At 57.6% G+C, this 21301-nt stretch overlaps 1 protein-coding gene across 3 annotated transcripts in view; it reads right to left on the bottom strand.

Annotated features, from left to right (window-relative positions):
• Window positions 1-20998, bottom strand: part of LOC103816327 (Krueppel-like factor 5) — a 29013-nt gene extending 8015 nt beyond the window's left edge. Inside the window, exons 1-3 of one of the 3 annotated variants that reach the window (XM_018914228.3) lie at window positions 17281-20998; window positions 6239-6286; window positions 1613-2516 (exon numbers count right to left, since the gene is read on the bottom strand). In XM_018914228.3, coding sequence (XP_018769773.1) covers window positions 1613-2516; window positions 6239-6286; window positions 17281-17424 — 1096 coding nt within the window. In that variant the 5' untranslated portion in view covers window positions 17425-20998. The remainder of the gene's footprint in view (window positions 1-1612; window positions 2517-6238; window positions 6287-17280) is intronic. The other 2 variants (XM_009090279.4, XM_018914229.3) reach the window with 2 other exon arrangements.
• Between the last annotated feature and the right edge of the window lie 303 nt (window positions 20999-21301).

The raw sequence follows: 21301 nt of genomic DNA, 5'->3' as shown, positions 1-21301 counted from the left end.
CCCTCTAGGCCCTGGCAGGTTCTGGAGGGGGCTTTACCAACAGCTCTCCCACGTTCATCTGGTTCCAGGTGTGAAGTGTCCAAGCCCCCCTCACTTCCTCACAGAGACCAGGTTGGTAACAATCCCTCACCATTATTCCTGATTGGAGTCACCTCTAGCTGAACCTTTGAGGGAGGGATCACATGGACCCCTGCTCCATCTCCGCCTGTACAGACCCAGGATTTATTCAGCACAGATTGGGGTTTGGGGTTTTTTTTGCACCACAGACCAAAATCCTGCTAAAAGCAGCTTTGCCTTGGTGCAAATCCTGCAGGATGAGCCTCTGACACAAGGAATGTGTCAGACACAAGGAGTGTGTCTCAGGTCTAATTCCACCTTTCATGTCCCCACCATGACCAGCAGAAGATAAAAACTCAGCCCAAACCATCAACCACTGGCAGCTTGTGGCTCGGAAAGTCCCTGATCCACAGGATGCCAGAGTGGGAAGGTGTAAGCACAGAAAGATCTCTCTCAAGCTCTCCTGTTCTTATGCAGCTCCTGGCATCATGGCTGGAGACAGGACCTGGAGCAGGCACAGCCTCTGGGCTGGCCTCAGCCACTCCCATGCCAGGGAAAGGGTCAGTAAATCTCCCTGAAGCAGTTGGGAAGTGACTTTCCTCATTCACACACCCCCACGGAAAGCTGTTTGCTAATCCACAGCTGCTCAGCCCTGGGGATCAGCCCAGGAAGTGGGAGGTGTGTCCTGGCCCAGGAGCAGCTCTCACTGCCATCTCTCAATGGGATTTTGCTTCCCTGGTGTGTGCCATGGAATCCCAGAATGGTTTGGGTTGGAATGAAAGCTCATCCAAGTTCCACCCCCTGCCAAGGGCAGGGACACCTCCCACTATCCCAGGGTGCTCCAAGCCCTGTCTAGCCTGACTTTGGACACTTCCAGGGATCCAGGGGCAGCCACAGCGGCTCTGGGCTGATTCACAGCTTGAGGGCTTGGAGTAAACTGGGACAGGAAGGTGTCCCTGTCCATGGCAGGAGGTGGGATGACATGGCCTTTAAACATCCCTTCCAACCCAAAGCACTCCATGAATGCCCTTGCACAGCTCCTGCTGCAGCACGTGGAGCCGTGGAAGGATGCCACAGGGATGTTCAGTTCTTTGCCTCTTTGGAAGATCAGAACTCTTAGAGAGAGCCCAGCAGGGCTCCTGGTGGGAACTCCTTGCTGGTTTTCCACCCACTGTGTGAGAGAGGGAAAGGAAGGGGGAATGGGAATGGAAGAGTGGCTTCAGTGGCTGCTCAGGGTTGGGAAGGACCAGAGCAAAGCAACAGCTCAGGAGCACATTCCCAGGAGCAGATTCCCAAGTGCAGATTCCCAGGAGCAGATTCCCAGGAGCATCCCTGGCTTAGGAGCTATGCTGAGTTGCATTTGCCAGAGTGTAAAGGGAGAGGTAAGGGGACAAAACAGGAACCACACCGTGCCGGTGGGATCAACCTCTTCTACTCCCTCCCACTTCCCTGCGGCTCCATCCACAGCTTCACCCCAAAAGGATCCCAGATTATCCCTGGAGGCTCCTACCCATCCTCAGGGTGCCAAGAGCCCCCAAAGGCCCCGTGAGCACACCTGGGTAGTCACAGTGGTGGATCCGCCTCTTCTCCAGCTCAGGGTTGTTGCGCCGGTTGTACTTGGGGGGCTGCATCACAACGTGGCCCTGGGAGAGGCTCCCGACGCCGTTGGGCCCTGGGGGCATCTGGGCTGACTGCACCAGCTTCAGTCCAAATGTGGCTTCGTAGGAGGGTGGGGGAGAGATGGTGTTGATGAGCTCGGGCTGGTTCTCGGGGCTGCCGGGCTGCGAGTTGGGGGGCGAGGGGGGCAGAGTCACCCCCGGGGCGGGGTAGAACTGCCCAGAGATGTTCCCGAAGCTCCCCTGTCCCTGGGCCACGTGTGGGTACTGCTTGAGGGGCCCTGCTGGCTGCACGGGTCTGCGTGCCACGCTGGCCACAGAGCCCGTGGACATGGTGACCCCGCTGAGGCAGCTGATGGCCGTGGTGCTGCTGGAGGAGGACGCCAGGGTAGGAATGTCGGCGCCAGCAGCGCCCAGGGGCAGCTGGAAGAGCTGGGGTTGCTGCGGGTGGGTGGACAGCGGGATCTCTGGGGGCATCTCCTGCTTGATGAAGATGTTGTTGACTGCCACCGACTGGGGCATGCTGAACACGCTGGTGAAGTCGGGCAGGGTCTGCGTGGGGCCGGAGGAGGACGAGCAGGGCTGGGAGAAGCCGGCACCGGGCTCGGATTTGATCTGCGGAAAGGGGGCCACGGGCTTGGGGGGCCGGTAGAGCCCCGTGCGCAGGTGGGTGGTGTCAGGCAGGATGACATTGATGTTGACGCTGTAGGGCGCCGAGCTGGGCTTCTCCATGGAGAAGAACTCATCCACCACCGAGGCGCTCTCCCGGCGGTACTTCTTGTCCGGGAGCACGGGCATGGGCGGCACCTCGCCGGACAGGTACTTGTCCATCTCTGAGCGTGCCTGCGGCAAAAACACGGACACGGGGCTGGGAAAGCTGACCCTGACAGCCAGTGGGGGGAGGCCGACGTCCCGCGGGGGTTTGAGCCAGCAGGAAATGGAGGGAGCGGGGGTGACGGCCCAGGAACCTGAGCTGAGGTGATTTAGCTCCAGGTCTGACTCAGCCAACCTCCCCGGGGCTGAATCAGCGTCCTCTGCCCCACTTCCCCCCTCCCTATCTCCCTGATAACACCGGGCCACCGGGAGAGGATGGAGGTAGGACAGAAATCAAACCTGATAAAGGGAAGCAAGCTTTGGGTACAAAGCTTTGGCCACGCAAGCAGCAGGAGTGAGCACTAGGAATGGGATGAATCCAGCCAGGATTACACCTCAGGCACGCTGGATCTGCAGCCCACCCTGGACGTGCTGGCTCTGGTCTCCTTTAAACTCAGCACCCTGAGGAGTTTTATTTTTGGGACAGTCTCTTTAATGAACTGAGGAATTCTAGGACAATAACTTTAATTAATTGGGAATAATTCAGGCTTAGAAATCTAAGTGGTGTAGCCACTAATTCAGTGTGTTCTGAGCCTGAAATGGGAACAGTTCCTGCCTTCCTGCCTCACCTGGGCAGTGACTCAGCCCTGGCCTAACCTTTGGGTTAGTTCTGGTTTTACTGAGCTGTTTTTACAAGCCTGGCTCCTCCAAGCTACCAGAACCTCTGGGCTCCTTTTCCTCCTGGTTCCTGCCTGCTGGGGCATCCCACTGGATCCAAGCCCAACAATCCAGCACCCTGATGGAGCAACCCTTGAGGAAATCCATCCTCTGGCACTGGATGACTCAGGTTCTGCTCACTGTGGCTTCAGATCCCAGCACTAAAGCTCTCGTGCAGAGCTTCAGCCCTTCACTGCCTGGTTCCCCAAGTGTCAAAGCCCTCATTCCCATGGAGAGCAGCTGGAAAAGGACCAGATTTCTCTGGCAGAGCCTGGAGCGTACTCCAGGAGTGGGAGCTGAGCTCAGCCCACGCCCTGAGCCAAGGTTTCCAGCCCTGAACTGTGTCACCACGGTGCCATGGGCCAAAGTCAGCCCTGCTGCCACCTCAGGGCCCTTAACAAAGCTGGATGGGAGCCAAGAGATTTCCTTGCCCTTTCCAGGGAATGGATCACGGAGCTTGCAGCTCATTCAGAGCCTTTGCACCTCTAGGAGCCGTGCTGGCAACACATGGCTGAGCTGGCTGTCACCCAGGCACGGGACAGCCACAAATCCACCCTGGGCCACTGAGGAAGGAGCTCGGGGAGGCCGGGCTGGGCAGGGCCAGGGCTGCTGTGTGTACACAGCCTGCTGGGAACCCTGCAGAACCAGGGAATTGTCACGTGTGGAAAAGACCTCTAAGGCATCAGCCATGACACACACGGCTGTCCTCGTCAAACGTGGAGGTGCTGTAAGTTCCTGTTCTGGTCAAAGGAAGCTCAAAAGCCCCTCTGGAGAAGGAACCTTGGCTCAGGCAGAGCCTAAAGCTGCTTGTGGACTCATGGGATATCCAAGGTGGAAGGGATCCACAAGGATCATCCAGTCCAGCCCATGGTCCTGCACCCCAACAACCTCACCCTGATTGACCAAACATTCCTGGAGCTCCATTTCCTGGGGAGCCTGGTCAGTGTCCAGCACCCTCTGATAAGGAACCTTTCCCCGATCTCCACCCTGGCACAGCTCTAGCCATTCCCTGGTTCCTGTCCTCCCTCTTTACCCCGAGGCATTAGCAAGGAAGGGAAGGGACTGGGAGCGCTGCAGCTCCCCTCCATCCCCATGGAAAGCTCCAACCCCTCCCTGCTCCCTGCAGGGCGGTTCCTCCCTTGGGAGAACCTCGGGCACAGCCTTGGAGCCCAGCCCTGGGCACTCCTGGCAACCGAGCTGGCACGGGCCAGGTTCCCTTGGGAATTAGCTCGCCCCGGGCAGCTCGGGATGCCACACATTCCTGAGCCATGAACGGCCCCACTTGGCAGGAGCAGGGGCAGGGCGAGTGCTGGCTGCCATTTCCTTCACACTTCCCTTATCTCTGGCATTTCACTTTCTCACCTCCAGTTCCCAAGGGAAGGTCCTTCTGCCCAGGGGACCAGGCAGAAGAGAAATGGGGAAAGGTGTGGAGTTCAAAGGGCCTTTCCAAACTAAAGGATTCCATGGAGGACCCAAATTTCCATGGAGGGTGATGTCTCAGGTTTAGTTTTTCTGTTTTTCAGGTTCTGTGCTGCTTTAGGGTGTGGGTCTGGGCTTCATATGAGGGGATAGGTGAGCTCTGTGCACAGAGCAGGGAGACAAAACAATTCCTGCTCTAGCTGGGACCAAGGACAAATGATCCAAATCTCAGCCCAAGAGCACAAACACCGTGGGCTGAGAGAGAAAAACAAGCAGGATGGGACTGCCTGGGCTAAAGCTGGAACTGGACAATGAACTGCAACATGCAAATGGAGCAGAACTGATCAAAGTGAGAGCCCCTGTGAGCAGTCAGGGATTTTTGTGACCATTTTGGTTCATCCTGGGTGCAGCCCTGCCTGGGCTCTTGTGCTGCCCAAGGTGCATCCATGGAGGAAATCCTTTTGATAAATCCCTGCTTTATTATTTAGCTCTGTTCAGCCTCTGTTCTAGGGCAGCCTTCACAAGGCATAAAGGGCGCAAATGTCCGTGGAGGGTCGTTGTCTTGGCATCACCCAACCTCCTGTCCTCCACTCCTCCCTGCAGAGCACTGTCTTTTCCTGGTCTTTCCATTTAAAAAACCACAGACATTCTCCTCCAGGCTCCTGGAGAAAGGGGTGGTAAGGTACAGCAGTGGCTGTCACCAGGCAGGAGGACACCATCCCTGCCCCACTGCTCTGTGTGTGTGCAGGACCTGGACAACAACAATCCCACCCCATGGATGCCCCACCGTGCCACAGCTCTGCAGGAACCCCAAGCACCAGCGTCCCTCCCACAGGGACAGATGGGAACCTTTTGTTTGTGGCTCAGAATCACCTGGAAAACTCTGCCTGGCCGGGTGCTGGCACCTCCCACCCCAAAGCACTTCCCAGGCAGTGGGAAAGCACTTCAGGGCAGAGGCTGAGGGAGCTGGGAAGGGGCTCAGCCTGGAGAGGGAGCTGGGAAGGGGCTCAGCCTGGAGCAAAGGAGGCTCAGGGGGCCCTTCTGGCTCTGCACAGCTCCTGCCAGGAGGGGACAGCCGGGGGGGTCGGGCTCTGCTCCAGGGAACAGGGACAGAGGAGAGGGAACGGCCTCAGGCTGGGCCAGGGCAGGCTCAGGGTGGACAGTGGGAAAATCTTCCCCAAAAAGGATTTTCCAGCCCTAGCTGGAGTCCCCATTGCTAGAGGGATTTAACAGCCATGTGGATGTGACACTTGGGGACACGGGTCAGCAGTGGCCTTGGCAGTGCTGGGGAATGGTTGGACCTGATGGTCTGAGAGGGCTTCTCCAAATTAAGCAATTCCATGATCCTACAAAGTCCTCAGCTCACACCAGCACAACTGAGGTGACCAAGTGACACTCGAGCACTCAGGTGCTCCTGGCTGTCACTCCTGTCACAGCCCATGGGGACACACAGGCCATGGAGGTGACAGTGACACACACAGGGGACTGGCAGAGAGGGAGGGACATGGGAATGGGGAGTGGGGAATGTCCCAGCTCGGTCTCTTGGGGACTCCTGTGTTTCCTCTTCCCAGCAGGAGCAGGAAGATGCAGGGGAAGGAAGGAGGGAAGGTGCTCACCTCCAGGATGAGTGGTGGCATCCGCTGGTCCATCCTCATGGGGTGCAGCTGTGGGAGGCAGGGCTGGGTTAGTGGGGTGTCCTCCTTGCCTTGGCCACCCCAAAGACCCCCCAAATTCCCCTGGCCAAGGAGGGCAGCACCCCCAGAGCCTCCCATGGCCTCCCAGAGCCCCCCAGGGTCTTCAGGTGTCCCCCATGCCAATGGTGTCTTCTCCCACCCCACACCATGGAAACAGATGGTGGTTGCCCACCACGGGTTGATGGTTGCCCACCATGGTTGGAGACTGTCAAAGGACGAACAGGGAAGCCTCATTGGAAAGAAGAGACAAATGGGAAGTACAAATCTCTCCTCAGGAGAGATTGGTAAAAATGCCTTTATCATCCCCACACAGATGACAGTGAGCTTACAAATGTCCTGCATCTCTCCCTTCTCCTGCCTCTGCTTCTCCCAGATTCCCACAGAGGGCTGAGGGCTCTTCCCAGATCCCTCAGACCCAGACCCTTTCTCCAAGGTCAGTGTTCCACACAGGCCACAGCCCTCCAACACCAGGAAGAGATCTGGGATTCCTCCAAATCCCAAACCAGTATTTGGTTGTGGGCCCCTTCTCATCCCACATGGTTCTCCTGCTCACTGCCAGGAGAGTTTCAGATCTCAGAGCTGGAGACCCCACATCCTCTGCCTGTCCCCCTCCCATGGGACAGCAGTGACCTGGGATGCTCAGCCCATCCCCCTCCAGGAAGGAGGCATTTCCTGGCTCTTTTTGGGCAGGACTGAATTTATCCCACACACAGGGTGCTCAGCTCATCCCACCAGTGCCCGAGATGTGGGCTCATGGGGAAAGGCCTCAGAGCCTTGCAGATGAAGAGCCAGCAGGTTTTCAGTGGGGCCACGGGCCCAGTTTCCCTCGCAGTCATGGCCAGGCCATCCCTGCCATCCCTGGGGACCAGGATGAGGGCAGAAGGCACCAGACAACACTGACTGCAGGGCCACAGCTCCAGCAGCCACCACAGAGTCAGGGATCAGCAGCTCAGGGAAAGGGGAAACACCAACAAACCTTCTGGGAGGCCAGGGGGACTGGGATCCTTCACAGAGTCCCACAATGGTTTGAGCTGGAAGGGACTTCAAAGCTCATCCCATTACACTGTCCCAGGCTGCTCCAAGCCCTTCCAGCCTGGCCTTGGACACTTCCAGGGATCCAGGGCCTGCCCACCCTCCCAGCCAGGATTTCCTTCCCAAAATCCCACCTAAACCCCACCCTCTTTGATTTGCAGCCTTCTTTTCATGCCCAGGGAGGCAAAGCTAACAAGAAACTCTTCTCACAGCCAAAGCACTGAATTCTGGGGGGATTTCCCCCACAAAGTCACCCAAGTTCTACCCTGGAGAAGCATCTCCTCAACTTGGCAGAGATAGAAACCAAATTAAAAACGAGGAGAAGGCACAAAGCAGCACTTTGTCCACTCCAGAAAGGCCACAGGACACCAGTTTGTGTCTCTGGACCAGCAGTGTTACACTCAGCACCCCCAAACCTGGTGACCTCCCACCCTGGAGGATGGGATAACCTCAGGAGTAGCCCCTGGGAGAGCTGGAGGGTGTGAATCCCCCAGCCCCAGTAAAACCAGTGGCTCGATGAAGAGAGCAATGCCATCCCACCTCTCCAGAGGGGATTTTCCAGGAGCAGGATTTTCCAGTGGTTCATAGGGGTGGACAAGAGCCCCTCCAGCCCTGGCAGTTCCCATAAATCCTGCAGGAGCCTGGGATTTATCCCTGGATCAGATGTCCCAGCCTGGGGGAGCTGTTATCAGCACAGAGATCGATTCAAGCATAGTCCAACACAAACATTTCTTGGCAGGCCCCAGATAAACCCGGATTAACCACAGCATGGAGAGCTGGGCTGGGGCTGGGGTGGGACTGGCTGTCCCCTCATTAAACACCTCCTAATCTGCAGGTGATAAATGACAAACGGCCCCAGGAGGAACATCAGGTGTTGTCACCTCCCGGCAGCACCAGGGGACCAGGAGGGAAGTCGGTGTTTGCTAAACAGGCACCAGCTCTGAGGGTGGCACAGGGGGGCTGGGGGGACGTGGAGGTATTTCACCAGCCCTGTGCCCCCTCCTGCCTGGCCAGAGCTCCCAGCCCTTCTCCCAGGTGGGAGATTCCCTCTCAGCTGGATCCAGGCTCCTGCTCACACCCAGCCCCCAGCATGGGGGGCTGCAAGAGCTTTGGGGACAGGGGGCAAGAAAAATGTCACCTGTGTCCATCCTGGGCAGGCAAGAGCAGCCAGCCCTGAGGCCCAGCATCAGAGGGATGTGGAACTGCTGGAGTAAATCCAGAGGAGGCCAAAGAGCTGCTCCAGGGCTGGAGCCAGGCTGGGAGAGCTGGGGGTGCTCACCTGGAGAGGAGAAGGCTCCAGGGAGAGCTCAGAGTCCTGCCAGGGCCTGAAGGGGCTCCAGGAGAGCTGGAGAGGGACTGGGGACAAGGATGGAGGGACAGGACCCAGGGAATGGCTCCCACTGCCAGAGGGCAGGGATGGATGGGATACTGGAAATTGGGAATTGTTCTCTGTGAGGGTGGGCAGGCCCTGGCAGAGGGTGCCCAGAGCAGCTGTGGCTGCCCCTGGATCCCTGGCAGTGCCCAAGGCCAGGTTGGACACTGGGGCTGGGAGCAGCCTGGGACAGTGGGAGGTGTCAGGTTGGTGATCTTTAATATCCCCCCAGCACAAAGCAGTCCCTGACTGGATGATTCTCTGACCTGGGAGTTCAAGGAATGGGGGAGCAGCAGGAGGTGGCTCCACCAGGAAGGGGGGGCCTGTCCCAGGATGAGGGACTCAGGGCACAGGTGTGGCACAACGGCCGTGCCACAACCCAGCCCGGGCTCCTTCTCCTCCGTGCACCTGCATGAAACTCCAGCTTCCAAGGGAATCAGCAAACAATGGGCAGGATAATCATCAATCAACCCCCCTGGCACGGCCCTGGCAGTGCCCCTTTGCAGGCTCACTTTATAAATAGCCTGTATTTATATCCAGATTTGGTTCAATATCAGCATTTATTGTCTCCTGGTTAAATATTGACCTGGGTAAATATTTGATCCTCTGATCATTTGGGTTTGATACCGACCTGGATCGACGTTATTTTCTGTTTGTTCCTCACGTCTCCTGGAACTCTCTGTAAAACGGGATTAGCCAAGAAACCCCCGGGACTCTTCCTTTCAAGTGCCCAACGTTTGCTGCTGTAAACAAAGCCTGTCCCAGATGGAATCTGAGCTCCCATGGGAATGTGCTGGGAGGCCCTGGATGGGCTCCAAGCACCTCCAGGGTGAGGGGCTGCCCTCGAGGCATTCGTGGGTTATTTGGGTAGGAAAATACCTCCAAGGTGACCAAGCCCAAGGCTGACATCACCCACCCCAGACATTTCCCCTTTCCTGCCCCAGTTCCCTGCCAGACAAAGGATGTCAGACCCCATCCTGCCCAAAGCTGGGTGTTCAGAGCACTCCAGGGTGAGGTGCTGCTCCCAAATCATTCATGCAATTTCATTAATTCTCCAGGTTTGTGCCCATGGATGGCCCAGGAGATGGGGAGGGTTATCCCAGTGCTCTTTCCTGCCCTTGTGTTGGAACTCCCTGAGCAGATGATGAGTTCCCAGGAACCAGGGAAGCTGGCAATCTCCATCCAGGCAGCCCCACTCCCAGACCTGCTGGCTGTGTTTGCAGTTCCTTCCCTCCAACAGCTGATAAAGGCTCCCTCAAAGGCAATCCAGCTCAGGAATTTATCACCAGGATCATGCCACAATCCCAAAGGCTAAGGGAGCCAGGGAAAACAGCCTCATCCAACTCCAAGGTCAAGGGGCTGCAAGAGGAGCAGCTGGGAACAGCCAGGCTCCAGCAGCAAGCAGAAACCTTTCCAAAAACAAAGCCATAAATGGAGTGAAAAATAACAAAACTTTGGAGACTGAGCGGGAAGGGAATGACACAGGAGCATCTCCAGATGTGAGAGTGGAGGGGGTCCCATGGTGACTTTGGGGTTGATCCACATTTTTGGGGTAGATCCCACTTCTGCAGGACCATTGAGAGCCACCTCAGCCCTGGATGGAGCTGGAAGGGAGGTGGCAATCAGGGATGGCCTCTCCCCTCTCCCACTGCTCCACCCGGTGTGAGGACAACTCTCAAACGTGGGAAGGGAGGACATGAGGGTTTAAGGGAGCTGGACCTCCACAGCTTTCAGGATATTCCCATTCCATGATTTCTGAGCTGCTCCTGCTCAGCAAAGGCTGAGGTGAAGCCCCTGAAGGCAATGGAGGTTTTCCATCAAAGCTCCTGGAGGTCAATCTGGGCTGATTCCAGGTGTGAGCTGCTACAGCCCCTTGGAGGGTTTTTTGGGAAAAATGATTTAATGTCATTTCAACTCCTGGAAGATCAAGAGGCTTGGAGCTGCTCCAGTCTCAGCCAAAACACTCAAGGAACCCTGGGTTACACGGGCACGAATCAGCTCTGGATTTGGAATTAGCCAGGAGCAGGGGCCCCCTGCAGTCCCACTGCTCCTTCTGGACTTAGCTCCAGCCCAGAACTGCCTCTGCCTGACTCCTGGATGCCACAGTCCCCAGGATTACCTGGACAGATTTATCCACCTGTCCCTGCCCACAGGGCACTGGGGCTGTCTTTGACCTTCCAGTTCCCCCAGTTCCACATCCCTGCCCCAGGTCCTGAAGGTGAGAGAGGTTTGGAGCTCCCAGGGATCATGCCCAGCTGGTGGGATTCACTCTGCTTCCCCCAGCCCCTGTGGCAGCTCACTCTCCTGTCCAAGGCAGTTCCCAGGGCTGACAATGGAATGAGTCACTGGCTGCTTGCCGGGGCTTCTGGAGCCCTCCTGGCATCCAGATCCCATCAAAGAGGCCACAAATCCTGTTCTTCCCAGGAAAACCACAGGACAGACCCCGGGCAAGGTCAGGTTTCACATGCAGACAGCAAATCCCCCCATCCCTGCAGCCCCAACTTCCTCCCAGAGCAGTTGGGAAAACAAAACAAAGCCCGAGGCAGCCTTGGGTTGGGCCAACCCTTCTTCCAAGCCTGAACGTTCCCAGGCCAAGGAGATCTGCCAAAACAGGGACTGAGGGGGACACTGGAGCATGTCCACTCCTGATACGTGCCCTGTGCTGAGTATTTCATGGCATCCTGGAATGGTTTGGGTTGGAAGGGACCTCAGCCATCACCTCATTCCACCCCTTGCCACGAGCAGGGAACTCTGTGCTTCTGGTGTGGTGCTGGGAGCAGAAATCTGGAGCTTCCACCCAAACGCTCCCTTTCCACGCTTTCCCTGTGTATAAAGGAATCCCCAGTTGCTGTGAATTAAGGAAAGCTAATTATGGCACAGGTTAATAACAGCTCCCAGGGGAAGGCTCTGAGCCCTGGAGAAGCGTCAGGGGGAGCATTTGGGAGCCTGGGCATTGCCAGCCCCAGGAAACACAAGGACTGGGGCACTCCTGGCACCCCCGAGGGAATGGCAAACCCCAAATTAATGGAGTGGAGCTCTTCCCACACTACAGAACTACAAAAACCCCAAATATTGGAAGCTGCCCAGAACAAAACGTTTGGAAGTGTTTTGGATAAGCAGCTGGAAAGATGCCCTGATTTTCCCAACAAATTTGGGGCTTTTCCACAGCTTAGAGAACATCAAACCTGCTAATTGTGAGGAACTGTAATATATCCAGCCATCTCTGGGTTGAGCTCCCTGAAGTATCCCTGAGGAGCAGCAAAATTATGATTTTGTAGAGATAACATTAAAATATTTGGAGTAAATAAATACACAACAAAAAAACCTATGGTTGGATGGGCTGGAGAGCATCCACATCCTCTGGCCTCTCCACGACGGGTTCAGATCCATGAGATAAATCACCTCAGGTGTGAAGGATCTGATAAGGGATGGATAATACCTTGCTTTTTTGGGATAAACCTGTGTTTTCAGAGCAGCTACACTGTGATGAATTCCTTGCCGTTCCCTTCTCCTGCTTGCACTGAAAATCCTACAAAGAGCGAGGTCCTGAAATGCATTTAAATACTCGCAAATCCTGCTCTGGGTGGGAATTTGAACAATAATTTTCCAAGAATTCTCGCAGCATTTCTGAACTCAATGAAAGATTCTTTGTTTGAGTTTCAAGCCGAGCTTGAACGGGGCTGAAGCTCTTTGATGTGGTAAACAGCCCATGGGGGTTTTTTTGGAGGGTTTTCATGCTAGCTCAAGTTCTGAGTACATCTAAATTGTAAACACGAGTTCTCCAATCCCCGGAGCCCGGCCGGACCCTGTGACTGCGGGAATTCGCCAATGGAGCACGAGCAAAGCAAACACTGTAATCGAGCTCACAAGACGCTCGTAAGTGCGATTATTTGCAGTGGATGGGTTGGATAAAAGAACTCACTAGAGCAGGGAAGGAGAACAAAACAGCGCCGGGAGGTGACCGAACAGGTTTGAGAGGGGGAAAACTCCCGGGCGGTGATGCACGGGCCAGAAATGCATTCCCCAAAGCCCGGGGAGCGAGTTCAGGTGACGGGCTTTGCCTCCCACACAGCGCTCAGGAGGAGCTACAGGGAAATCCGGAGCTCCCCGTTCGTTCCCTCCTTTGCAGCTTTCCAAAAAGGAAAAAAACGCCAACCCAGCAGGCGCTTTTCCAGCTAATCCAAGCGGATGGCAGCTCGCAGGGAGGAGAACGAGCACGGCACACCTGGAATCCTCGTCCCCTTCCCTCGCTCCCTCCTTCCCGAGCAGAACAATCAGCCTTTGTCCCAGCGGGACAGAGCCGCAGCTCCGCGGCTCAAAGTTCAGCTGAGCTGCTCCATGGAGCTGCTCCCTCCATCCTGCTGCTCCTTCCACCCTGCTGCCCTTCCATCCTGCTGCTCCTTCCATCCTGCCCCTCCTTCCATCCTGCCCCTCCTTCCATCCTGCCCCTCCTTCCATCCTGCCCCTCCTTCCATCCTGCTGCTCCTTCCATCGTGCTCCTCAGTCCCTCCTGCCCCTGCCCAGGGAGCTCAGAGGGGTTTGGGGCCTCCAGAAAAATCCAGTAATGAACACTGGGGATGAAGGCCCCACCTGTGCCGGGGTTCGGCTCACTGGTTCTACCCAGAGCTTCCTGCAGGCTCTGGAGCTGCTCTGCCGTGGGACCAACCCCTGGCACACCCCTGGGCTGGGGATTCTCCTGAGGGTCTTCCAGCAAAATTAGAAGGATAAATGGATCCTTTGTGGGAATCTGTCCCAGCTTCCCGTGGCCCTGCAGACACCTGCCAGGCACAAAGCCCATCAGACTTGCAAATCCACGGGCTGGTCCCAAAAACATTGGGATCAGCTGATCTCAAAGCAAAAGAGAGGGAAGGATCCCTCCCTCTGGAGATCCCTCATGCAAGGCTCCACCAGCTCCCAAATCCATCCTCATGCCAGAGGGATCAGGTGTTCCCATTCCTCCTTGGCAAGATTTAACTTCCCATCCCTCCCACCCCATTCCTGCACTCCCTGGAGCCTGCCCAGGCTGCCAGCACCCTTTGGAAATGGATTTTGCATGGAATTTCTGAACCCTTCTCCAAAGCCAGGAGGATCCCCAAGGGAGGATCCCCTTCTCCTCAAGCATCTCATTCCAGATCCACAGCAAAATTCCAAAGCAGACATCTCCCCTTTCCCTGCAGAAAAGCTAAATTTATTCCCTGCCTGCAGCTCCTGAGATTCCAAGGAAATGAATCATCCCCTGGGAGCTGTGCTGGGCACTCCAGCATCTCTCCTAAAAAGTAAAGGAGCTTTGTTTATGGAAGGCAGGACTCTCCTGGCCCTGACCAGGACCCATCACCTTGGTTTCAAGGCACTGGAGCACCAAGAAGCAGGGAAAGTCATCCAAGGGACAGCCACCCTCAAGCCACCACAGCCACATTCATTACAAGGATGTGCCAAAGGTGGTGCAGGACGTGGCACAGGGACAGGGCAGGACTGAAACAGCTCCTGAAAGCTGGAGCATTCCTAAAAATGCTGGATCCAGCTTCTCCTGTGATCCAGGAGCAAAATCCCTGCCAAGATGAAGTCAGAGGAGCACCACAGCACTTGCACCCTGTTCCACAGCTCTTCCATGCTCTGAAAGGGTCTGGCAGTGCCATTCCCAGCACTGAGGATGTGAAGTGCCAGGAAAAGCTCTGGGAACAGCATTTTCCTCATCCCATCTCATGTGTCCAAGCACCCACCAGATGGTGGAGATGTTTTATTCCTCCTGAGCCCCCCCAGGCCAGAGGAAGCCAAGGACAGGGTGGGGAAGTGCCTGTGGGGCAGGGACTGGGATCGGGGACACAAAGGGAGCCCTTGGCTGCTGTTCCTCAGCCTACAGCCAAGGAAAATCCCTTTCCACACTCATCAGCATCTTCCTTGTTTCCCACCACAGCCTCAGCCCCACCGGGAGCTCACCAGCACCACCACAACTGCCCTGGGGCCTGGCAAAGGCAGGAAGGGGTTAAACTGAGGGACAGGGTCAGCGGTTTGTCCTTCTGTCTCTTCCCAGCAGCTCCTACCCTCTCTCAACAGCCCAAGCCAGAATCCACAGCTGGAGCCACAGACACAGGGACTGCCTTCCCAAACCCTCAAGGACAGAGGGTGGCAGAGCCACCTCCCCACAGCCACAGGGGAGCCTGGAGGACCCAATTCCTGCCCTGCCCCTCCTGGCCCCGGGTAATCCCAGGATGCTTCTGCAGCCCCAGGGGCCCAGGAATGCTGTGGCAGCCAGGTGGAAGCAAGGATAAATCCCCCAGAACCCTCACTCATCCAGGGGACCTGACAGCCACACAAAAGGATCAGCTCCTCCTCTCCTGAAATGTTCCCTGAACATTACTTTTGCATTACTTTTACTACTACTACTATTATTATTATTATTATTATTATTATTCCCTCCAGCATCAGCCACTGGAGACTTAAAGAGGAAAATGCTTTTTCTGGCTGATCTGATCCAAATCAGGAATGAACAGTCCTTTCCTCTCACAAGCCCTTTTCCCTTCTCTTTTTTTTTTTTTTTTTTTTTTTTTTTTTTTTTTTTTTTTTGGTTGGAAAAGACAAGGAAAGGGAAAATTTGATTGGAAATTCCACAAAGGATCTGTTTCCAACTGAGCCGAATCCAATAAAGTTTTTGACAGCAAAGAGCTCCCACCTGAAAAGCAATTTGAGGGGGATATATGGCAATGGGACTTTGAAATCACAGGGATAATTTGCTCCTGCCTCTTCCCAAGCTGGGGCAGCCAGAGCAGCAGGAACTGTCCCGAGCTGGAGCCTGACAGGTCACAGCCTTTGGCACCTGCCTTGTCAAGCTGATAAAAACCCTCAGGAGCAAAGGCTCCCCAGCCCTGCAGCTTCCAGCTTCCCCAGCCTCCAGGCAGGGCTCCCACAGCGCCACAGCCTCTGAACCCACTGGGGGAAAGGAGCCAGACCATGGAAACTCCTGCCTGGGGGCTGTGGGCTCCAGCCCGGGGCTCTTGGGGTGTCCCAGCACAGCCCTGCTCCCTGTGTGGCTTTGGGGATCCATGGCATCCATGGGACCTGCTCAACTCCACAGCTGCTGTGCCAGGATCCCATTGCCCAGAAGGGACACAGGACGGTCAGTGGCAAAGGGTGACACCTCCAAGGCCACCCCTCAGCTGCCACCACCCCAGAGCAAAGTGCGACCAAACTGGGAGGAGAAACTGCCTTTCCCCTGGAAGGGCAGCAGGGATGGGGTGGGATGAACGTGTCCCCAGCCATGGGTGTCCCCAGCCATGGGTGTCCCCATGAGGCGGACAGGAGGTGGCTCAGGGCCAGCCATGGCCACACTGCCTCATCCCACCTGGACAGAAAAAGGCAGGAAGCCAAGCTCGCCCTCCCCCAGCCGGTTTTGGGGGATTTGGAGGGAGCTGACAACTTTTCCCCTCAGGTCAGGCCCTGGGGACAATCCCCAACTTTCCAAGAGCCACAACCTGGCTCTGATCCAGGTGATCCCCAAACCCCACACAGAGCAGCAAGAAGCCCACAGGGGAGGGAGGAATGGCTCCCCTGTTTGACCCCACAGCTACGAGCACCGCTGGCAGCCCCTGCAGATCCTGGAGCTCCAGGAAATCCAGGGATGGAGCCACGGCCTCCACCTCCCTCTGCGGGACACAGCCCCAAAATGGCCCTGGGCACTCCGGTGACGTGGGGACCAGAGCAGGGGCACTGGGGACGTGGTCCCGAGCCTGGCTGGTGCCAGCCACGCTGGGGTGGCCTCCCGGGGGTCTCTGGAGGAGCAGCAGCAGGGTGGGGGTCCCTGCGTGGCCCTGGAGCCGGGCCCGGAGCGCTCCCGCCCCGATCAAAATGGCGCTGGGGCCGTGGGGTTGGGGTTAATCATTACCGCGGGCACCCCGCGCCCCACGGAGCGGGAAAAGGGGAAACCTCGGCTCCAGGGTGGGGCCCGACCTGCCTCACCCTCCTTCCAGCAGGAAGAGCAGCCGGAGGTTCTGGGGGTGGCACATGGAGCCTGGTCCCCCCACATGGGGTGGGCAGCAGGGCCCAGGACAGGGGTGGGCCTGCAGGAACATCCCAAAGCCTTATCCCAGCCTTTATCTGAGGGGAATGCTGCCAGGGAATCTCAAGGAGCATTCCTTCCCCACGGCGGTGGTGGAAAAGAACGGAGAAACAAATAAAATGGAAAATAAGGTCCCGAGTCCCGTCCAGCACACGCAGGCACAGCAATCCCGATCCCAAAACCTCTCCCCGTGGGAGAGCCCCTGGGCACCCCTGGCCTGACAAGCCCCGGGGACAGGGACTGAACCCTGGAGCGGGAGCAAAGCCCACACTGGCGCCGGGGAGTTTTGAAGGCAGACAGGAGGCAAAAAAACCCAAACCAAAATTCCCAAGCGAAACCCAACACGCCCAGGAGAAAAGCCAGCGGAGGGGGAACCGGGAGCCCACAGAGCCACGGAGGTGTCGCAGCAAGGACGAGAGAAACAAAGCAGAATCCAGCCCAAACCCAGAGGCTGTGGGGAGGCTTCGGCACCTGAGCGGGCGGGAGCGGCCCCTTCCCAAGGCTCACCTGCGCCAGCTCGGGAGGGGTCTCCAGGGGCCGCGAGGGGGCTTTGATGTCCTCGAAGACCGGGCTGTCCTCGCTGGGCTCCCCGGACATGCTGACGGGTTTGAGCGGTGCCAACACCGCGGCGTCCACCAGCCCGCTGCTCATCCCCCCGCGCCCCGCGCGGGGACAGGGAAACAGGCCCGGGAAACAGGGGAGAAACAAGGGAGGGGAAGGGAAAAAAAAAACCCTGAGGCGAGCCGGAGCGAGCTGTGCTGGTGGGAGGCCGGCGGCGGTCGGGAAGGCTGTACCTGGCCGCGGGAAGGCTCTACCTGGCCGCGGGAGGAGGAAGCGGCACCGGGAAGCGGCGCGGTGATGCGGAGCCAATCAGGCTCCCGGCGCCGGCCCCGCCGGGACACCGCTCATAAAAGGGCGAGAGGAGCCCCGGCAGGGAGCCCGGGGAGCTGCAGCACCCCAAACACAACCCGGGAGCTCTGTCACCAGCCGTGCTCCGACAGAGAGCTCAGGAAGATCCCAAACTCCGGGATTCAATCCCAACCCCAACCCCAACCCTGAGCAGGTGGCCGGGAGCTCTGTGACCAGCTGTGACCCCACAATGTGCTTGGGAATCTCCAGCACCCCAGTACTCAAAGCTCAACCCCAAGCTCTGTCACCAGCCGTGCTCTGACAGAGCTCAGGATGATCCCACTCCCCAGGATTCAATCCCAATCCCAACCCCAAGCAGGTAGCCAGGAGCTCTGTCACCAGCCATGCTCCCACACGGAGCTCAGGAGGATCCCAACCCCAAACTCTAGCACCAGCTGTGCTCCCATACGGAGCTCACAAAGATCCCACACTCCAGGATTTGATCCCCAATCCCAACCCCAAACTCTGTCACAAGCCCTGCTCCCACAGAGAGCCCAGGAAGTTCCAACACTCCAGGATTCAATCCCAATCCCTGAGCCCTTCCAGGAGCCTCATCAGCCACAGGGCCCAGCCAGCTCCGCACCACCAGCATGGACGGGTCAGTCCCCAACCCCGAGGCCTGGAACACCCCCCGGCTGGGCCACTGTCCCCAGACTGAGTCCCCTGCACTGAAACAAGGGGAACATTCCAGTTTTTTACAGACAGGGGTACTTTTCAATGAGAAAATGCCATTTTCCCGTGAATGGGTCAAATTTGTATCAAAACTAATTTTGAGAGGAGATTCCTGTTTGCTCACACTTCTCATTCCCAGGGAGAAAAAGTGAAGGATCAAAAATAAAAGGGAAGGATCAAAAATAAAAGGGACAAACCCTAAAGGAAAAGAAAAGCAACAGTTGGAAAAGCACACACAGGTAGGAGAGCACAGGGTTCTATGGAGACACCAGGCAACTGTGTTTGGGTTTCACTTCTGGAAAGGAAGGAGTGTAAAGATCCAGAGATAAAGGGAATAAAAATTACCTTTCTGGGGAAAAAAAAAAAAAAAAAAAAAAGCCATTCTGCTCCAGATAATCCAGCCCTGACTGTCCCAGCCCCTCCCCAAGGAAGAGCCTGGATCCTCCCCCTGTGTTCACTCATCCCACATCAGATTCCCCACTTTCCTGTGTGTCCCAGGCAGGATCCCACACAGGCAGGGATGCTGCTGTCACCACCTTGGGAACATCCCAGCAGCTCCAGGGGACCACAGCAGCAGGGGAAGGAAGGGGGTGGGGGCAGGGGCCAAGGCTGCTCTACCCCCTGGCCAAAGGGAGAGCAGCTGCAGTGCTGCCAGGGCAGAGCAATGCCTGTTCCCATTGCATTCCTGCCACTCCAAGGCCTTCACATGGGACTTGTGACCACTCAGAGCAGGAGCCACAGCAGAGGTTTGGTGTCACAGCTGCCACCCCACACCAGGGACCAAAACCATCAGCTGGGGGGGCTGAACATCCCAGAGGGCAGAGTTTGTGAGCCCTTGGGAGAGCAAGCACAGGAACAGCTCAGGCCTTTCAGGGTTTTGTTTTCCAGGGAAGCTGTGCTGCTGCTGGAACTCTCACCAGGGCTCCCCGGGGGTGCCAGTGACAGAGGGATGTGTCACCAGCCCTGCAGGACCACACGGGGAAAGGAGGAAGTTTGTAGTGAGGGTGGTGAGGGTGCCCAGAGCAGCTGTGGCTCCCCCTGGATCCCTGGCAGTGCCCAAGGCCAGGCTGGACACTGGGGTTTGGAGCAGCCTGGGACAGTGGAAGGTGTCCCTGCCAGGGCAGGGGTGGAATGGGATGGGCTTTAAGGTCCTTTCAGCCCAAACCATTCCATGATTCCATTACAAAAACCACAGGTGTCCCCTTTCTCTCCATCCCATGCATAGGCGGGTGAATCCCAGGAGCGGGGCTCACTGCAGGCTGCTCCTGGCCCATCCCTGCAAGGCGGAGCTGCCCCTCCTTGCAGGGATGGGCCAAACCCAGGCAGTACCCTTATCTGCCCCGGGAGAACGGCCTTGGGTCCCTCTCTGCCACCGGCACTTTGCCCGGGGGGCGCCGCCGGTCCCGTTGTGTCCCCACGTGTCACCCGCGATGGCGCAGAGATAAGGGCGGCTCCCCGTGACCCGGCCACCAGCGCGCTCCCCTCCCGACGTTCCTCACGTTTTCCTCCCTCATCGCACGCAGAATTCCCTTCTGAAAAGCCGACACCGAGAGGATGGAGGGGCTTTAGGAAGGGAGCTCCTGTGCAGGGAGGGATGGAGGGGCCGCACGGAGCTGAGAGGGGGTCCCAACCCAGGGGCTGGGGCTGCTGGGAGTCACTGCGGGAGAACTGCAGAGCCAGCCCCGGATCCCAGGTCCCGGCACTCCGGGTCCATAGGAATGGAGAGGAAGGACAGCCAGGATCTCCTCTCACAAGGGAGCATGAGGCAGGTGAAGCCCCGGATTACAGAGACTTGAGCTAAAGGGCAAGAAAGGCACCGAATTTTGAGGAAACCTGGATCAGGCTGGGAAGCAAACCTCAACTCCCACTCCCCAAATGACCCCAGGCACAGGCAGAGGCAGCCCCAGCCTGTCCCCAGCATCCCCACAGCCACTCACCACCACACCTCACCACTGAGCTGGATCCCCAAGGGACCCCCAAGAGACCCCCTCAGGTCCGACCCAGGAGGGGGAGCTGGGGAAGGGGCCCGGCCCTGCCTGGGGGTCCCTGGCCCTGTCTCTCCTGCAGCAGCTCTTCCCTCCCTGCTGCCACCCCGGAGCACCCACCTCTCTCGGGGCCGCGGTGCACATCCCCAGTCCGCTCTGGCTCTGCCTCCCTGGGCCGAGGCCACCCCGGGCTTGTGCCGGGAGCTGCTCGGGCTCCCTGTGGCTCGGCCCCGCTCGCCCGTCCCCACTCCCGGCACACAAAGGTCTGCAAAGCTGCAGGAGCAGACCCGCGCCTCCCCCGCTCCCCGACCGAAACCCAAAACCACCTATTTTTGTCTTTTCCTTTCTCCTCCTCGGGAGGTTTCCAGCCATCAAATGCTTCCCGGGAGCCCTTCAAAGGAAAAGCGGCCGCCCCGTCCCATCCACTTGCTAAACCAGTCTGAGCAGTGCCGGGAGGGCGGGCGGAGAGGCCCCGGCACCCCCGACAGGGACAGGGACAAGGAACCGCGGGGCAGAGCCAGGGCACCGCCACCCCACTGCCCCCCGGGACACGGGGGGGCCACCACCCGGCAGGACGCCCCAGAGGGCTGTAGAACCCCTCCCAGTCACAGCTCGTTCGGCAGGGAAGCAGTTTGGGGACTGCTAAATTCTCCTCCCAGTCATGGAAAAGTGCAGGCAAGTGATGATGGGGAAAGAGCCCAGAGGAGAAGGGGAGGCAGTACCCCCAGTCAGGCAGTGGGGGAGCTCTGGGAGGCAGTGAGATGGAGCAGCTCCAGGCGTTCCTGGGAGAGGAGGAGGGAGGTGAGGAAGCAGAAGGGCCCGAGGCTGAGCTGAGTTTCCAGGACAAAAATTCAGGGTGCAAGGAAGGAGATTATATCGGCCTTTTTCTCCCTAAACCCCAGCCTTGGACCTTCACCAAGCCTGCAAAACAACCGGGAGAGTTTTCAGGGCTCCCACCAAGC

The sequence above is a fragment of the Serinus canaria genome, chromosome 4A (assembly GCF_022539315.1).
Source record: "Serinus canaria isolate serCan28SL12 chromosome 4A, serCan2020, whole genome shotgun sequence".
NCBI lineage: Eukaryota > Metazoa > Chordata > Aves > Passeriformes > Fringillidae > Serinus > Serinus canaria.
Note: the sequence above shows the minus strand (reverse complement) of the source record. Positions and strands in the feature narration are given on the sequence as shown.